Source organism: Crocodylus porosus, unplaced genomic scaffold (assembly GCF_001723895.1).
Source record: "Crocodylus porosus isolate Cpor-Errol unplaced genomic scaffold, CroPor_comp1, whole genome shotgun sequence".
Classification (NCBI taxonomy): domain Eukaryota; kingdom Metazoa; phylum Chordata; order Crocodylia; family Crocodylidae; genus Crocodylus; species Crocodylus porosus.
Window position 1 is genome coordinate 237,766,829 of NW_017728886.1, and position 20,144 is coordinate 237,786,972.

Consider the following 20,144-nt stretch of genomic DNA (forward strand, 5'->3'; position numbering starts at 1 on the left):
GGGGTATTCAAGAGAAGGTTGGATGTGTATCTAGCTGGGGTAATGTAGGCCCAGCACTCTTTCCTGCTTATGCAGGGGGTCGGACTCGATGATCCATTGAGGTCCCTTCCGACCCTAGCATCTATGAATCTATGAATCGCTAGAAAATTATATACCTGAGCCTATGTTGATCCTGAGCAAAATAATGGAACAAACAGAGATGGGACTCGATAAAGATGTTAATATAATTAGTAGGGCTGTCAAATGATTAAAAAATTTAATTGCATTTAACTGTGCAATTAAAAAATTAGTTGCAATTAATCACGATTTTAATCAACAACGAAAACACCAAATTATGCACAAACCCCTCAAAATTATGTAGGCACTTTGTATGGTTTGGTGAGGTGAAGTGTGTATGTGGGGGGAACTTGTAAAGGTGTTGGGGACTATGGGTGTATGTGGTTTGGACACGGGGGACGTGACAGACACCCATATACCCTGGTAGGATACCCAACCTGAGTGGTTTCTGCGAAGCTGCCCTGTGGGGCATGACCCTGCCCAAAGCATGGCCCCAGTGGTGGCAGGCTCGCCCCACCCTCACCCCAGCAGCAGAGGCCACAGGAAGCCCAGGCTGGGGGCAACTGCTCCGGCCCTAACCCCGGCCCAAACTTCCCACTGACACGCTCAGTGGGTCCAGCAGCTTGTATGGGTCTCAGCGGGACATGGGCTCTGATTAGCTGCAGCAGAAAGGCAGGGCAGGGGGGGCACACCCATCCACAAACCCCATACAACCCCATCCAAGGCCTCAAGCAGCCAGGCTGGCAGTGCCAGGTGTTCAGGGAAGGTGGCACTGGGTGACCGTGGGGCTTCCTGGCACCCTCAGACCCCATGACTTGGGCTCAGAAAGGCCTGGGAGCTCCAGCATGAGCCACCTCCAGGCCTGCAGGTCCCTGGGGAGCAGCAGGTTGGAAAGGTTGGCTACCCTTGATGTAAGATATTTAAGATTTGTATGCAGAGTTTAACTTGGTTCTGCCTGCTAGTTTGAGGAAGAAACTAGAAAGATTAAAAAAATCACCATGTCATTTAAAGTGTTTTTAACTGATAGGTCTCAAAATATAAGGGCAAATGGGGAATTATCATGGACTGGATCCTGCAGGGATCATTTCAGGCAAACAGTATTTCAATATAGCCAAACAAAGTTATACTATTAGTAACAAAGAATGCAGGCAATATATTGCAGAATAGGAATCGATCATGAAAAGCCATGACTGCAGACTTGAGAGGTTATGGTAGATGATGAGCTGATGGTACATGCCCAAATCTAACAGTATAGCCAAAAGGACTAATGTGACAGGGAGGTTCATATAATCCTTGCACCTGGCACTGATATGACTTTTACTGGAATACCTTGTACAGTCCTGGTGTCCATAGTTCAAGAAAGTGAATATAGGAATCAGAAATGAGCAATAAGAATTAGGTAACATTTCTTACAGCAAAAGACACGAAGAACTCAATTTGTTTAGCTTATCACAAAGAGGGTTAAATGGTTATTTGATCACAATAACTACAAGGAGAACAAATATCTGGTAACAGAGCACTCTTTATGCTAACAACGGTATTCCAAGATTCAGCAGATGGAAGTTAAAGATAGACTAATTCAAACAAAAATTGAAGTATAGGCTTTTTAGACACTTAAGAATAATTAACCCTTGGTGTTAATGTGGTAGACTTCCTATAATTAGAAATTTTTTAATTAAGACTGAATGCTTCCCTAAAGAATTTGCTCTAGTTCAAAAATTAACATGCGTCAAAAATACTTTTTACATAGGAGATCAGACTATCTGGCTTTACAGTTTACAGACTACCAACCTGGCCATGATAGGTACTAATAAGTCTAGTTTCCAATCAAAACCTAAATGCATTGCCTAAATGCAACGTATCTCAACCTTTCTACAATTCTATTATAATTAATTTTAGTCACAACTGTCCACTGTCCACACTGCCTTTAATAAAATATTCCATACAAGGAAAAAAACAGGCGAGTACTTTTAATACTACATATAGTTACCAGATGTGTTCTTCAGCCATTATATAAATATAACAAAGGGCCTAATCTCACAACCTTTACTCATGCAAATTGATAGATTTAAATTAACAGGACTAAATCACAGCTCACTGTATATTGTTTTCATGACTTCTCCAAAAACAAAAACCTACTCTAACACAGTGGTTTCATATCAAACATAAATCATGGTAGCCTTTCTTCTAAAGCTAAAAGCTAAATTTTGGGAGGGGGCAGGGAGGTTCTTCTTTGCTCTTCCAGAAGCTTCTCCTTCTCTGTCTTGGAAAGGGAAAGTGGCAGCCCAAGAGCTGTGCACAAAGGCGGGGCAAGGATTCTGTCACCTCCATCTATTACCTGTTGAGAATTAGTCACAGATAAATGAGATAACTGCCTGGCCTGGGAAGCCTATGCTCCCCTCCACCAAGCAGTCTAGAAAGAGTTGCCAATGTGGGGTTTAAAGTTCCTGACAGAGGAAGCTTTTCAACCAGATGCAAGCTGATGGGCAGTGTGACAGGTGGCTATGGGACATAACTATTTTCTAATGGGAGAAAAGGTATTTGTAGGCTGGTTAGGTATGCTCACTATCATCTAAAAGCCTACAGCCTGAGCTAAGGTAGATGTCAATTATGTGGTAGCCAATATATGATCAAGTATTAGTTTATGCATCTTATCTTGTTGTTTCTCTTGTACTGTTCTTTCCTTTATTACAGGGGGTCTGCGAGAAGACTCATGATTTCAGGGCTCTGTGCCAAGAACTCTTAAAAATCTGGCAAAAGCGGAGATTAGAGTTATACCAAACTATTTTCATATGAACAGTAATAACTCTTAGCCTAGTCTCCAAACTTGGTTATACAAAAAATATTCTCTATCATACCATATACATAACTTATTTACCATTTGAGCTAGACTAAAAAATGCAGACAGACTGTTACATAAATGTACTGAGAGGGAAGAAACATTTTTAAAATTCAAACAATGGAACACATTAGCCACCTACTTTATGTAAATGAAAAAAGTTATGAAGGGAAGGTACAAGGTAACCCTAGGGGATAGTGACCACCAGTTGATAGGATTCACTATCTGATGTAAGGTAGGAAAGACAAATAGTAAGGCAGTAGTGCTAGAGTTCTGGAAAGCCAACTTCATCAAGCTCAGGAGATTGGTAATGGTGGGACTGAGGGGTGATCGCATCTGTGAGATGGGGGTCCAAGAAGGATGGGAGTTTCTGAAGGGACTGATCCTACAGGCACAGAGGGACACCATCCCAGTACATGCAAAGAGAGGCAAAAAAGCCAAGAAACTTCTTTGGGTGAGCAGGGAAAGAGTCCTACACACTGTGGAAACAGGGGGCAGCCACCAAAGAAGAGTATACGTACGTGGCTCATGCTTGCAGGGAAGCAGTGAGAAAGGCCAAAGCAGATAGAGAACTCAAGCTGGCAGCAAAAATTAAGGATAACAAAAAGTCCTTCTTTAAGTACATAGGGAGCAGGAAGAAAGCACAGGGTAACATAGGGCTGCTAGAGAATAGACTAGGGCAACTCGTAACTGATAGGATGGAAAAAACAGAGCTCTTGAATAATTTCTTTGCTCCTGTTTTCCTAGACACGGATACAACTGCACCTCCCAATGAGTCTTTAGGCTGGAATGAGAGTAATACCAATCCACCAACAGTCAGCATTGACCTTGTGAAGGGGCACTTGGAAGGGTTGAAAGTATTTAAGTTGGCAGGCCCTGACAATCTTCACCCATGGGTACTAAAGGAATTGACCAATGACATAACAGAACCACTGGCGCAGTTGTCTGAATGCTCATGGCACTCAGGACACATCCCAAAGGACTGGAAAAGAGTCATTGTGGTCCGTATCTTCAAGGGGAGGAAGGAGGAACCGGGTAATTATAAGCCAGTTAGCCTCACCTCTGGTCTCAGCAAAACCTTAGAGAAAATCATTAAAAGAAATCACATTACTGCATCCAGTTCTGGGCGCCACACTTCACAAGAGATGTGGACAGCATGGAGGGGGTCCAGAGGAGGGCCACTCATACAAGCAGGGGGCAGCTGGGCAGGCGCTATAAGGAGAGGCTATGGGACCTGAACCTGTTCAGCCTCCACAAGAAAGGCTATGGTGGGACCTGGTGACTCTCTATAAACTGGCCAAGGGAGACCAGCAGGCATTGGGGGAGTCCCTGTTCCCCCGAGCACTACTAGGAGTGACAAGAAATAATGGTCACAAGCTGGCAGAGGGTAGATTTAAGCTAGATATCAGGAAGTGCTATTTCACTATCAGGGTGGCTAGGATCTGGAACCAACTTCCAAGAGAAGTGGTGCTGGCTCCTACCCTGGGGGTCTTTAAGAGGAGGCTAGACAAACACCTTGCCAGGGTCGTTTGACCCCAGTACTCTTTTCTGCCACGGCAGGGGGTCGGACTTGATCTGCTCAGGTCTCTTCCGACCTGATCAACTATGAAACATTTGCAGAGGGCCAGTGGGTAACACAGTGGTAAGGGGCAACCAGCATGGGTTTATAGCAGGCAGATCCTGCCTAACTAACCTGGTCTCTTTTTATGATCAGGTCACAAAGTGCTTAGACGCAGAGGAGGAAGTAGATATTATTTACCTGGATTTAAAAAGGCCTTCGACACAGTGTTGCACCCAATTCTTACAAGCAAACTGAGTAGCTGCAATGTGGATTTTTTCACAGTAAGGTGGGTGAAAAACTGGTTTATGGGATGCACCCAGAAAGTTGTGGTGGATGGGTTGGTTTCTCCCTGGAGAGATGTGGACAGTGGTGTCCCACAAGGCTCTGTCCTTGGACTAGTACTGAGTAATATCTTCATCAGGGATTTGGACGAGGGGGTAAAAAGCACCTTGTTCAAATTTGCAGATAACACTCAACTATGGGGCACAGTAAACACACTGGAGGGCAGGGAGCGAATTCAGGCAGATTTGAACAGACTGGGGAAATGGGCAGATCAGAATAGGATGTAATTCAACACGGATAAATGCAAGGTGCTGCACTTGGGGAGACAGAATCTCCAACACACCTATAGACTGGGGGTACTATTCTGAGCACCACAACAGTGGAAAGAGATCTCAGAGTCCTGTCTGATGCAAAACTGAACATGAGTTGCCAGGGTGGTGAGGTAATAAGTAAGGCTAACCGCACTCTTTCTTGCATCAGCAGAAGTATCATGAGCAGGTTTAGGGAAGCGATAATTCCCTTCTATGTGGCACTGGTGAGGCCACAGATGGAGTACTGCATCCAGTTTTGGGCGCTGCACTTCAAGAGGGACGTGAATAACCTTAAGAGGGTTCAGAGGAGGGCTACTCGTATGGTTGAGGGCCTGCAGGTAAGACCCTAACGACAGGCTGAGGGATCTGAATCTCTTCAGTCTCCGCAAGAGAAGGCTGAGAGGCGATCTTGTGGCTGCCTACAAACTCACTGGGGGGCCAGCAGGGAATAGGGGGCACTCTATTTACCAGCATGCTCATCAAGGTTACCAGGAATAATGGCCAGAAACTGAAGGAGAACAGATTGGACATAAGGAAGAAGTTCTTTACAGTGAGGGTTGCCAAAATATGGATCGGGCTTCCAAGGGAGGTGGTGCTTTCCCCTACCTTGGAGGTGATCAAGAGGAGATTAGACAGGCATCTGGCTGGGGTTACCTAACTCCAGGACTCTTTCCTGCCTGGAGCAGGGGGTCAGACCTAATGATCTATCAGGTCCCTTCTGAATCTAGAAATCTATCTATCTATGAAATTTAAACCACAACTTCCTGAAAAGCTATGGACCAGTAAGAGGTATTTTACTACTGTGTAGTTATTTTCAAGTCTCATTTATTCTGGTCATTATTGTAAACATGACAATATCTGTTACAGTTTAAAATTTCAATAAACCCTTTTATATTTATATATTTATGAGCCTTGATTGTATGAAGCACTATGTTGCACACATGGCTGAAAAGAACTCTCTCTCTCAAAACCTAAACAAACAAACAAAAAAGCATTTTAAAAACATTGTCCTTTTTTTATACATACCAGCAAAATAGGCCAATCTGAAGCCTTTTCTAGAGATGCTATCATCTGAATGAAATCTGATCCAAACATGGTCCTGTGAAGAGATGTATGGTGATGGAATGGAGGAGCCACATGTTCTATAACCTTCCACGTTCTTGTACGTTCCTATTGTTAACCAATCTGAACTGCATCGTCGTGATCCCTGAACATCAAAATCTTGAAAACTGTAAAAGATATGGAGTATGAAACTGCATTATTAAAATGGAATAGTTAACAATCAAGCTGATGAATTACTGCAATTAGAAACAGAAATTAGCTGGTGAAATTTTTCTTGGCTCATATTAGGGGGAGGAGGAGGAGGGGTGGGGGAAGCAATTGAGTAGGTTTCTGCAGAGGTGGCACTCTACTATATTCTATGTAATTATATAAAAGAACCCTAGAAATTCCCAGGCTTATTATCAGAATAATATTGTCCTTGATGCTTACCAAGTTCAATGTTTCCTACAGAATATATACTGTCATTTAAAAAATGGATTTTTAACTCTTTTGACCACAAAATACCTTTAGAGGTCAAGCCTGTGTTTATTTTACCTTTATATAACACAAGCCTGGGCTTGGTTTCAGTGAAAAAAGGATTCTGATATGGTTTGGCTTGCCACTGTAGACGGAGCCAAATTGCTTAGAAATTATTTTAAACATGAATTTGGTCCTACTTAAAACTACATACTAAACCATCTTCTAGATTCTAACAATGCTAAATCCTGTCTGCATTGAAGTGATGTCTGAACCAGGAGACATACTGAAAGTGAATTAAAAGCGAAACATGATTCTGTGTCTACATAAAACCAAGCCACAAAGTGCAGCAAATAAACACTGAACTAGGAATGGAATAGCCAATAAAATATAAACCCCAATCAAAAGAAAGCTAGCTATGAAACAAAGCAAATGTCATAAAAACATCAGTTTAAAAGAAGTCTTTTAAAAAAATTTGTTAATGCAGCTGCTCTTCTTTCCCATTTTACCCTGCAACATGAGCACATCACTGTGAAAAAAAAGAAACACACCAGTGTTAATAAATGCTCTGAATCTGAATCTGGCATTTAAAATAAATAAGTCAAGTTTTGGTCAAGTGTTTTCTTTAACAGAACTTGCTTTTCATCCTAGATCAGTAAGTTTGCAATGGGAGCCAGCCAAAATCTGCTGCTAATGCAATTTCATAAATCTACAAGGAAATACTAAGTTGTAACTTGATATTAAAATTCCCCCTAGATGCAATAATAGGGAATGAACTGATGAATACTTGAAAACATATGGTACACAGCTACTGCGTGTCTTCAATAAATCTACATCATACATGAAGCTGTTGACAAAACTGTTGGTCTTTTCAAAATCTGTGAATTCCCTCCTTGATTATTCGTTACCTCCCTATTGGTTTATATCCCTTAGATTTCTATTAAACTTAATAATGGTGCAGGATATTAGAACTTTTTTAAAAAGGATTACCCCATGAGAGAAATTATCAGGAAATTATTTAAGCATACAAGCATGCAAAAACTAACGAACAGGGGTAAAAAGAGTATAGACAAGAAAGTTATCTTCCATGAAGTGGCAGGAATTCTGTCTCTCTCCAGCAGTAGCAACAATATTAAGATGACCAACTTCTCAATTATAACATACTATTTCACATAGACATTCCATATAATAACCATTATATTAGCATTCTGTTGTTACCTCCTTAAATATTTATAAGACCCGAATAAAAAAAAAAAAATCTATGAAATATATTAAAAAATTACTTGTGCATTTAAAATTCTCATAAACTCTGTAAAGAGTTATGAATTAGATTTTCATAAGTATTCAGACCCATCCTTGGAGTCAGTTTTCAGATACTTAGATGTACACAACTGCTGCTGGAATATCCTAAAGGAGGCGATCATATTTTTGGTATTCAGCTTCCTATGGTAGTTGCTGGGTCAGTGCTTTTTCTGTGCCTACCTAGAAAAGTTGTAGGGCTGGCTTCAGGAAATAATTATTACACAGGCCAATTTTAATATTTATAGTACATTTACTGACAAGTGTGATTATGTACAGAAGTTGGGAATAAAGTAATATGGCTATCAAGTTGTAATTAGCAGTTGTTCCATTTATCATGGCTGTCAGGAGCCAAGGCAGCAGGCTAGCCAGTGTCACCAGCCTGCCCTAGTTACTTATCCCCCGACACTGGCTCCAGCTACTTGCTGGGCACAACTTACAGTGCTCAGCACATGACTCAAGGACAGACACCCCTGTCTAGCCCTTGGCTTCTGACACCCTGTTCCTGATTTTCTCAGCCCTGCCTATTTATTCCTAGTGTTCCTAGCCCTGTTTATTGGTCCCTGGTATCCTGTGCCATGGGTCTCATTTCCTGATTTTAGCCTAGCTCCTGCTCATCTGTCCATGCTTCTAGACTGCCTTGCTGGCTCCTTGAGGCCATGTACTTCCAGACTCCTCTTTGACAGCCAGCCTCTAACTCATACCTTGGCTAGGTAATCACCCATGTCCTGGTCCTGTACAGCTACAGTTTCCTGCTCCAGACCCCCTGGCTAGCGACACCCGTCTAGAACGCTGTCCCCTCATTCCTGAACCTGCCTGGCCCATGGTTCTACCCAGGTTGTCTCTTACAGAACACGACCTCCTGGCCCACCTGGCTCCTTGATTCCCAGCTCCAGTCTGTATCCTTGCTTCCCCAACTTCGCCTGTTTCTGATCCCTTGGGCTGTGACCCCCCTCCCCCCCCTTTAGAATCAAGCCTCAATTACCCATGTCCTGGTCAGGCCCCTGAATATGGCAGTAATAGTATCAAAATTACCTTATAGTAATAATTTCCCCTGGGTTTGCATGGATGTACCAGCTACAGTTGATTCTGGCAGGATATTCAAAAGGCCAGCCTGGGCTTGTGATTGTCCCACTTGATGCTCTAATTTGTTCTGGAATATCTCCACATGCTAAAAAAAAAAAAATTATAATATTAAACAAAATTGAATTACTTACATACAGTTGTTCACAGAATAAATCACTAAAACAATAAAAAGTGCCAATAATTCTGGCCAACAATAACACAAAAAAACCCCTATAGAGGGTATGGGTCAGAACACTAAACCAGAGATGGTTTTTAAGAGTTTAAAATTCCTGATTTCCAACTCATGCATAAATTTTAATCCCAAATGTGATAACCTTGCTTGGTAAATAGAGTGTGCTCATTCACATCAGTTTTAATCTCATTTTGCTTTTTTCCTTTTTTTTTATTAGCTATTTTCCTAAGAAATGTTGATTCTCATTAGTCACTATAATTTGATAGTGGTTTGTTCTTTAGTAGAGCATATGCTATATCTATTAATATTCATTTGAGCAATTATAAAACTTAACAGCTCTTTTACTATGTTAATAAATTATATTCACAACTTTCTGTTTACTAGATGATTATTTTTTTTATTAATGATTTGTGCCATGTTGGATTTGAAAAGAAACCAGAATTCAAAACAAATGCAAAGAGCAGCATTAAGTTAACTAAAATTACCTTAAACATGTTGGATGCATAAGAACAGATTTTGGCATGCAAAACTGATTTATCCAACAAATGAAGTGCTTTTGTTAATCAGGGAGCTGAAATGATTGTTTTTGGTTGCCTTCAGTATTGTAGGAATTTGAGAACTCATCCTTTTCAGCTCATATTTATTCATAGATTAATTTATCCTTTCCAGTTTTTCCATTCTTCTATTCCCAATGGGTTTCCCAACACTGGATAACGTAGCTACTGAACTGAACTAGCTGAATACACTAAAATGAAGGAAATATCATCTCTCACTACTACAAAAAGTTACTGGGTCAAACGGTGGGTTCACACATTGAATAATCTGGTTACTGGTACATAGCCAGGAGATTTCCACTGCAATTAGACTTCCTTTCAAGTTTTGGCTACAAGCATATACCACTTGAATACTTTTATTTAACTTCAATTATTTTACAAAGTTAGGCATTCGTATAGGTTTCCATAACTTCCAATTTTTAAATAGGTGTATATGTCAATTGATTTGATTTAAATAGATAATTAGAATATTGGATATTTAAAATTTTAATTTCTTAAAGAAAAAAACATTATTCAATCTGCTGATAAGCCTAGCCTGATCACATGCAAGGGATATTTAAGGTTCTAATTCCAAACCACCAGAGTAATTTGGACTGGCGGCCACAGGGGCTCACTGGAGGAAGACAGGCCACATTCTTGCTCCAGGCTATTTTCTCTAATTCACAGTAACTAAAGATGGTTAGTCCTCATCCCTTTCAGGCACAATTAAATTATCTTTTTCTTTACTCAAAATTTCTCCTATATAGGAGAAAGTGTACATGAATGCACATACGTGTAATCAGGCTCTTGATTTACTACCCTACTCCTGGGTGCGCTCTTCTAAGCAGCACTGACCAAAATGAGTGAGAATAACTGAAGTGGTGCATTCCTTCAATTACATTTAACTATGGCATTCAGATACCATGCTAACAAGTGCAAAAACAAAATCAATCAGTGGGTGAAATTCAATTTTGTGTGGAAGCTAATAATACAATGCTATTTCACCTTTTGGAGTGCTCCTGATAGTCCAATGCATGGAACTGAATCTCACTTGTACAACTGCAAATACTTCAAAGATAAAGATTACTGACTGTGCCACTTGTAAATACATTTCTTACAAGTTGTAGATTTATAGGACTAATTTAACCTCTGGGCTCTAGTAATAATATAAACCAGAGGTAGGCAACCTTATGCCATTGCAGGTTGCTGCTTGCAACCTAGCTCCCACTGTGGGCTGCACATCTCCAACTCATCTCTCCTGGACTGCCAGCAACCATGCCACTTGTATTTACCCTTACCATCAATCTCCCATCCCTCAAGACAATGGAGATGGGAAAATTCTGCAAAAGAGGTAAGTTTAGGAGCAAGAGAAGAAAAGGGAGGACTCCAGAGAGTATGTGTGGGAGGGAGGTGTTATGGTGCAGTCATATGCTACCGACTCCCCCATGCTGCCTTGTGCCAAATCATACTTTTGCAGACCAGCTCCAACCTTTGTGGGCTACAGGTAGCCAATCCCTGATAAGATTTTTGAACCATGGGTGCCAGCATGGCATTTTGCTTGGCACACATGCCTCGGGGTGGACAGTGGGGAAGCGGCTGAGGCTCCACTGACACAACAAGCCTTCTGCAGCTCCCTTATAAGCCAGCTGCCATCCACCCCTGGCATGTCAACATCTTACCAGCAGAGGTGACAGATGTTTTAGGTACTCTGCCCAAAAACGTTGTTGTCCCCTGTTCTGAGTTTTGCTCAAATGAGCTACAAAGCTCCTGCACAAAAGGTTATACCTATAATTCAAGCACATTTTTTTCCCTCTTCCATATCAGCACTACTAACATTCATGATGTTATGGCAAGTCTTGAGATAATTTGGTGTCTTTTTCTACATCCTGAACCATGTAAGATGACCTGAATCTTATTTTTTCATTTAAAAATGATTCTAGCCACTGTGACTGAAAATATTAATCCTGAAGGCTCAACTCAAAATATATTACTTTAGAATCTCAGTAGTTTATGATTAAATAAAATGGAACAAATACAATTTCTTATGATCTATTAGATGGCCACACCCATACTTAGTTAAACCTTTATAATATTTGAATGTTTAAAGAATTTACTATGGACTTTATTTGCAGATTTACAGAATTGTTGTTTCAAGTTTACTTTTCAGAAAAAGAATCTTAATGAAGTATTATTTGGCTTATGCTACAAAACAATACTGCCAAGAGAAAATAAGACACAAAAGGATACAACACAACCTAAAAAATAGCTTATATTGTCTACAGAAAAAGATTTCATTTATAAGCTGAATAACTTTTAAAATTAACTGATTCCACAAATATTTTCTTCCCCAGAAAGAGGTATTTTTTTTCCAACTGTATGGTTGTTTGAACATTTTTCATTATTTCTAAATATAGACAGCTTTATAGTTACTTTCCCTCCATTTATAAAACATCAGTACTGCACTAATAACAAAAGAAAAGTATTCTTTTAAATATTTATTTTAAGTATTCTATGAAGGTTTAATAAGGCATTAAGATGGTAGCAATTTTTCTTACCTCCTATTTACTAGCTTAAACCTAAACCTAGCTTTGAGGCTACTTTTAAAAAGTTTTATAACTGAGATCAGTCTCATGTAGTTATGTTGCATAATAGTGTAGTACAGTAGTACTATACTACATATATTACAGTACAAAATAAGTACATAAATGTTTGATTAACTGTAGGAAAGGGAAAAAAGTATCAACATACATTTTTTAAATTCAAATATTCAATTAACTTGAGTAAAATATTTACTGTTTTAGTTTCAGCAAACCCCATAGGTGGTGCTCTAACACCATGACATTTGGAAATGCTAACTATTTTGTGTGAATGAACTGAAATGACTACTGCTTGCAATCCAAGTTACTAGCAAAGAATCAGAGTCAATGACAAGCAAGTAGATGTGATATTTTAAATTTGCTTTTTATGTGAATATTCCATTAACATGAACAAAGACACAGAGAAGAAGAAAAAGTGTTTAAGTCTTTCAAACCAAATATGCTGATATTAACAGTTAACTGCTGCATAAAACTACTAAAATATAGATCTTAAACTATGAACAAGACTACTTCAAGTAAAATACTTAAAATTATATAGGTATATAGGCATATCTTGACGTTCTAATAGAATATCTGCTTTGATGTTGACTATGTAAGCACATTTAAAAGATTATACATGTCTGATTTTGGATATTTGCAACATTTTGTTGTAAAAATTTTTCAAGTTTTTAAATGTGTTTACATAGGCAACATTAAAGCAAACATTCTACTAGAACTTGAAGATAGCCTTCAATATATTTATTTTTTATTCAAGTTCATGAAGTTTACCTTTGTAAGCCTCCGATTAGAATATAAAATATTCATAAACACACATTTATTAATAAGAACAACCCTTCCAACAGCTGCACATCATTAAGAAACTAAACCTTTTAATCTCCCTCATACTAAATTCCCCAAATCCATAGTTATAGTTCCCCATCAGTTGCTTCAAACATAGCATTAAGGACAATTTTAACTTGTTATGTAAATTCAGATGTCTAAAGGTCTGCATAAAAAGTCTTCAGGCCAGTTTACTATTATCCGTAAGACTGTTGCAGTATGAATTATGTATCCAACAAATTCCACAGGCATGATTTAACGGTTATGTAAAATGACCAAAGATTGTTTCAATACTGAAAAATGTTTCATTCAAGAATAAAATATAAATCATCAAAGGAATAAATAAACAATTGCATGTGCTTTATTTTGAAAAGTGGAGGAGGAGAGAATGGTTATTTAATAACTCCTAAGAGACTTCATTACTGGAAGTGAAGAAGCCTATAATGTGCATATTTAACTGTAAGGGCCAGTAAATTACAAAAGAAAAAGGCTAAATAATGCTTTAAAAAAATCAAGTGCTGGATTCTACAATACATACATATTCTTAGAGTAAATTTACCATCTTAATTCACTAAAGTATGCATATACTTCAAAACACAACTTTAACATATTCTTGCCTTTGCCTAATTCTATTTGTCAGTTATAACAGAAAATCAAAATCAAATTTACTAGTAGTTTAAAGTAGACATAGGCATGCAAGGTTCTTTGAATAGATGTGATATCTTTTATTAGACCAACTGAGTAGTTGGGAAAAAGTTTTTAGCAAGCTTTTGGGCACAGTTACTCATCTTCAGGCATCTGCTGTTCTGGGACTCCAAGAAATGAGAGAAGCTAAAAGTGTGGCTGGGTGCAAGGGAGAGTATAAATAGGTAGAAATTAGAAAGACAAAAGGTAAAGCAGAAAGGGGAGGGAGAAGAGAGTAAGGGGGAAAAAAGGTTACAGGAGACATTGCAGTGACAGAATACAGGGTAGAAAAAAGGCTGTCAATGGAAAAAAATAGGTGGAAATCAGCAATCAGGAAAACAAGAATGAGAGGAGCTCAAAGTGTGACAGGATGTAGTATAAATATAAATAGGTACTAAGGAGGAACAAAAGGTAAAGCAGAGGGGTGTGGGGAAGAAAGGCCAAAAGGAAACATTACAGGGGTAAATATACAGCGTAAGAGGCTCTCAATGAAGAAGGAAATAGTAAGAAAGCAGAGACACAAAGGGCAGAAAAGTAAGGGATGGAGGGGGGAGAAAAAAATGTAAGAGGTCAGGTCAGGCAGGTACCTGCCCAATCAGATGTCAGGCAGGTTGTAATGTGTCATAAAAACAGTGTCTATACTGAGTCTATGATTTTTTTGTATCTAGTAGATTTATGGAGTGAAGTTCGTAGGCTCATCCATGGAAGGTGTTTCGTAAGTTCCCTTTGAGGATTAGACCTGAGAGATCGGAGCGACTGTCCTGCAAGAAGCATGCTCCCACAGGTAGCTGGGTATTGTCTTTGATAGATTTCCATTGTGTGTTCATTTGGGTTCACAACTGTTGTTTGGTTTCCCCAACATATTTTCCATCAGGGCATTTGGTGCACTGGATGAAATACATAACATTTCTGGAGGTGCAGCTATAAGATCTAGGAATGGTGATGGTTCTGTTGTGGAGTGTAGTTATAGTGGGGATGGTGGAGATGTGTCGGCAGGTTTTGCATTTCTTGTCCTGGCATATTCTGGATTAAAGCAGGCATGGCGCTGACACATAAAATCTTAAAAGTTACTATGACTCATTTTTATTTGCTAATAGGTTTGTATTTCACAAAATGACTAATTTATTAATCAGGACAGTTCCACACATAAAAATTCTAGCAGTTATTCATGCATATAGGCTCCTCCTAAAAGATGACTTTTTGTCATAGATAGGGAATGTTAGAGTCGTAATCTATCACCTACATTCAGCTTGGTGCAAGTCAGGATGACAGTGTTTCTAGAACTGCATTTAAACCTGTTCAACTTAAGCATTGCAAACTTTACCTATTATTATGTAGGTCTCCAACTTACAAGTACAAAAATAGTTAGTCTTCATCTGATGCAATTTACTACTATTTTGGCTTCATATGAGCTCAGCGTATCAGTTAACTGCTTTTTGTTCTAATTGTTTTCCACATGGTACAAGGGAAAAAATGCAGATTTGACAGTGACATCTAGTTTCACTTGTTAATTTGCATTTCTATGTAGAAGACTAGATTTCTGTAGAATTCACTAGAAGTATAAATTATTCAACTCAAATTATCCACAGAGTTTGGTGGGTTGAGGGCAAAGGGAGAACACAAAGGGAGGCCTGACAAAAAGGCTGGCCCCCATTTGTCTAGAGTACCAAATTTTGTGAAAGGGAACAGCAGCTTGGACATGATGAAAATGCAGGAGAAAACTGTAAGAAATGGCTTGAATTAATGGTTGCGGCAGATTAACAAAATGTATCACACATTTCTGCAGGTGGCAGGACTGCTGGGTTAGAAACTGCTACAATGAAACACCTTGGCACAGCTATAGCCTACAGGCCGATGCAGCCCAAATGAGACTATTCAGCCTGTGTTTTACCAATGGCATGCTGATCCCATGCTGCTGCCCAAGATCCGATTCAGCCTGAATTCCGTATGTTACTAACAGCAACTAATCTTGGGGGGCACATGACCCCCATGCCTCCCCCAGGGTGTATTTAAAGTGGTGCGGAGCTGCCTACATGCCCCGCAGTAACCCCTGGATGAGCTGTCCGTGGCTCCATCCTGTTCTTTGCGCTGGCCCCAGACTGCCCTGGCTGGGCAGAGCCCCCAGCCCCAGCCTCCACCCCACTCCCTCCCTTCACTGTGGGGGCATCAATATGTCCCCTCTCCCATGCCCACGTACCATCTCCTCTCATAGACTTACCTGCAGCGAGCTGTTCTCCATGTTGCTGGGCTGTATTCCCAGTCACAGGCATGTGTGCACATGCATGTGGCGCCCCCTGCAATCCACTTCCAGCAACCCCAAGCAGTCCCTTGCAGGCTGAAACACTGCCAGCCTGCAAGGGGAAACCTGGATCCCTGCACAACACTGCGGATGCAGGACAAATGCTGTCCCAGAGTCATGCAGCCCAGAACTGGGACTTGATGCTCTCTTTGCAGGACAGTCCTGCACAATTAGGGACAGGTGGTCACTCCAGGTGAAGCCAGCAGTGCAGCAAGGACCTGAACAAGCTAGCACACTGCACAGAAATACTGGTGAATGGTAGCTGTATCTCCACAAGAAAAACTGAAGAAAAATACAATAGTAAACAGAAAAATTACAAAATAGGCCAACTGGGTTATGATTAACTGAGGAAACGGAAGAAATTGACAACATCTTTGATAACTCATCTTCATTGCTAGTTATAGCTTTTAGACATTATGTGAAATAGTGCATTTTGCACTATTTTCCATATTCTCCAAATCAGATTAGCTGTTGCATTTTAGTTTTTAGGGCGGGTGAAAATAAATAAATAAATAAAGCACCTATAATGAATATAGCTGCTTCTAGTGTCACCAGGGGGCAGGGAGGATGACGTGCGAGTGGAAGAGTTGAGACTAGTGATAAATAAATGAATGAATGAATCGATCAATATAAAAATAGAGCACTGAAAGACAAGAGAAATATTGAGATTTAGGAGAATGATAGACAAGTGACAGGGAAGAAAGACAGAAATATACTCAAGTCCACTTGGGATTCTGCTTTCATCAGTGCATTTAAATGTTCCATTTTTACCTAAATTGTACATTTGAAACTGGGGATAAGAAGAAATTTCTCCTTATAGCTTCAGGGCATTGGCAGGTCAGGTACAAATATTTAAAGGCTACAAAATAACAGCATTTCTTTTTTTAATGACTTAAGTTATAACATATTCTATTTTTGGATACAACATCCATTAGTCTGTATGCCTTTTAAAAAACAAAACTGTTTATAGAAAATATTTATTATGCATTTTACTAGTGTCTTGGTGATACAGAGCTTCTGTAAACCAAAGTAGGCTTAGGAATCCTCCCTCTTTCTGTGTGCATCTTCCCCTGCGTCTTTCTTCATTTCAGTTTAATTCTTGCTATTGCTGTGCATTGTGTTGCCTTTTTGCAAGGCTTGAGGAAGAGCACTGAGTGTGCTTCCTCATGTGCTTATGAATACACAGAATAAATGCAATGTCAAACAGTGCAACAGAATCAATAATTAAATTGACCATACATAACTTTTATTAAGTAAATTCATAAAATGGGAAAATCATTTTCTAATTAACATTTCAGCATTAAAAAAAACTTTAGCTATTATTTTTTTCAAAAGGCTGACAAGTGAGGGTACTGATTGGTCTTAAAGGGTAGTGAAAAGGTTATGGTTTTAGAAAAATGAAGCAGCTTTTGGAATATCTGTGGAAAATAAAAATATGGTATAAAAAGAGCAGCAGAAGTGGAGTAAACAGAGTCAGAGAAAGGACAGAAAGTGGGAGAAATGCTGACAATTGTGTTAGGGGATGGCTGCAAGGAAAACATATGGGACAAGAATACACTCTCACAAAAGCTGAATAGCTTTTTCAAGTTTTCTTCTACCAGTGAATAGTAAATGAGGTTCCTTACCCTAGAAGGTACCATTCACAGTGCCTTGGTAATGTTGCCATTATCTTTTCTTTCTTTTTGTTTTTTGGTTTATCCAGATATGTATATTCACTGTATTATTTTCATCTTTACTATTGTTATTTTTAACATTCTCTTTTGTGACTAGATATGGACATCCGAACAATTTATGGGGGAACAAAAGAGAACAGGATTTTACAGTATTATGTCAGTATTTTCACAGTAACTACCTCTGTGCAGCACTTATATTGTGAAAAGTGAAAGCTAAGCCATGGTAGTTTATCCTTCAAGAAAGGACTATGCAGCTACATGCCTATTTGGTTTGAATGCGTATCAAAGTTGTATAGGAACCAGACCATGCATCCCTATTCCTGGAGTGTGCTGTGAAGCTGGAAACAACTGGAAACCATAACTTCTCCCTCTCCCTTTTCCATACACAATGCTAGATCATGACAAGAACTCTGCATCTCAGATGCAGGTAGATATTGAAGAGGACTATGCTCAGCAGGAGGATGAAGAAGAGATACACAATTGGCATAATAACTGAAGAATGTGGTAACAGAAACTTCCAGAAGTTATCCTGCTGCTACAGGTGTCAATGAGAGGGTGGGGGTTGCTTTCTTCAGAAGCATTGGGTGCAAGCTATAGGAAGGCTAGAGATTGACAGAGATGCTGATGCTCTTGTTGGGTCTTGCCCCTCCACTGAAGGTCAGACAGATTGCCACATTTGGGATCAGGAAGGAATTTTAGCCCAAATTAGACTGGGGGGGGGGTTGTTGGGGTTTTTTTTTTGCTTTTCTCTGTAGCCAGGGCATAGCCCTCTTCTTTGGATCTCTGAAGTGTATTTTAACATGAAACACTGACAGTGCCTTCATCCTCCTGCTTGAACTGTGACATTACAGAATTGTTGGTGTTTTTGAGCAATGCACCTTATAACTGTGTGATAGGGTTATTTGTGGAGTTTGAGAAACAGATTAGTCAAGCACTTCCATGAGATACTCCAAATAAGGAGTAAGCCTTGAGCAGGGGGTGATTAGATGACTTCCTGAGGTCCCTTCTATCCCTACTTTTCTATGATTCTATCAGTTGTAATATCAAAATAGTTAAGAAACAAAGCTAAATTTACAGAGCAAGAACTAAAGTAGTAAGGTTACAATGAGAAGCATGTCAGAGAAAGCAGACACTCCAGAAAAGCAGGAGGAAAGAGGATTAAGGATTTGTCTTTACAATAATGTCAGAAGATTAGTTAAAAAGATAAAATAATAAGCTGTAACTGTGACCCAGAAGAAGATAAGGTATGTATTATCCCATACTCAGTAAAGTCATAGACACAGCTGGGTAAAAGATTTGAACGGTGTTAAAGTGTTTTAAAATGAAAGCAGAACAAGGAACTGAGGTTGTGATAAAATCTAAGTCAGAAACAGAAAGGATTACTGCTACATTTAAGAAAATTGCAATTGTAGAGAAAGTCTTGGTAGTATTTAAGGGAAAGGTGTCAGTAAAGCATCTTTAGGATACTATGTGCCTGCCTACACCTAAGGCAGAAAAACAGCTTCAAGCTGAATGCTGGAGAAGGACAGTTAATACCATTAGCCACTGTCTGCACTACAAGCAGAACAAGCGCTCCCAAAGATTTCAGATTTCTTCACCAAATGGTCCAAAAGTCAAAAACGGGAGATACTATTTTAGAGCTGTTTCAGGAAGTCATGAAGACACAGATGAGTTGGTCATAGAAAATAACCTTACATCATCATTACAAGCCAATTCTGTTTAAAGTGAAAAGAAGAATAAGCAAAGGTAGATCTAAAACTGAACAAGAGTAAACTTTGATAAAATGAACACAGAAAGCCAACTGGACTGAGCAGCACAGGAAGCAGAGCTGGATAGGGGAGCCTTGGAATTTCTTTGGGGTGAAGGAGCTCCCAAGCAAACAGAATGGAAGGGGGTGTACAACTAAGTGCATAACTAGAGCACCACAAAGAATGCTAGCAATAAGAGGGTAAGAAGCAGATTTAAGTGAATGGGATACTGGGGGAAGGGGGAGGAGGGAGGAAGAGTGATCTGGACTATTACAGGCCTGTTGGCATAACTTAGTGGTGTTCAACCTTTTTATTCTAGGGTAGATGTGTGGTGCCTGGCCCACCCATGAACTGGATCCAGCGTGTGGGGTAAGCACGACAGAGCCCAATCCATTTGTGCAGAGTTGGGCAGGGGAGCAGCGTGGCCTAGAATCATAGAAGTAGGGTCGGAAGGGACCTTGCACATCTTCAAGCCCGACCCCCTGCCTGGGCGGGAGAAAAAGACTGGACTCAGATGAGTCCAGCCAGGTAGTCATCAAGCCTCTTCTTAAAGACCCCCAGGGTAGGAGCCAACACCACTTCCTTTGGAAGTTGGTTCCAGCTCCTAGCCGCCCTAACTGTGAAGTAGTTCTTGCGGATGTCTAATCTAAATCTACTCTCTAATAA

The 20,144-nt window shown here is 39.8% G+C and overlaps 1 protein-coding gene across 1 annotated transcript in view; it reads right to left on the reverse strand.

Annotated features, from left to right (window-relative positions):
* The window catches only part of LRP12 (LDL receptor related protein 12), a 63,839-nt gene that overhangs the window by 14,443 nt on the left and 29,252 nt on the right, over nucleotides 1–20,144 (reverse strand). The window contains exons 3-4 of the mRNA XM_019545726.1: nucleotides 8,903–9,038; nucleotides 6,077–6,279 (exon numbers count right to left, since the gene is read on the reverse strand). Of these exons, the coding sequence (XP_019401271.1) occupies nucleotides 6,077–6,279; nucleotides 8,903–9,038 (339 nt within the window). The remainder of the gene's footprint in view (nucleotides 1–6,076; nucleotides 6,280–8,902; nucleotides 9,039–20,144) is intronic.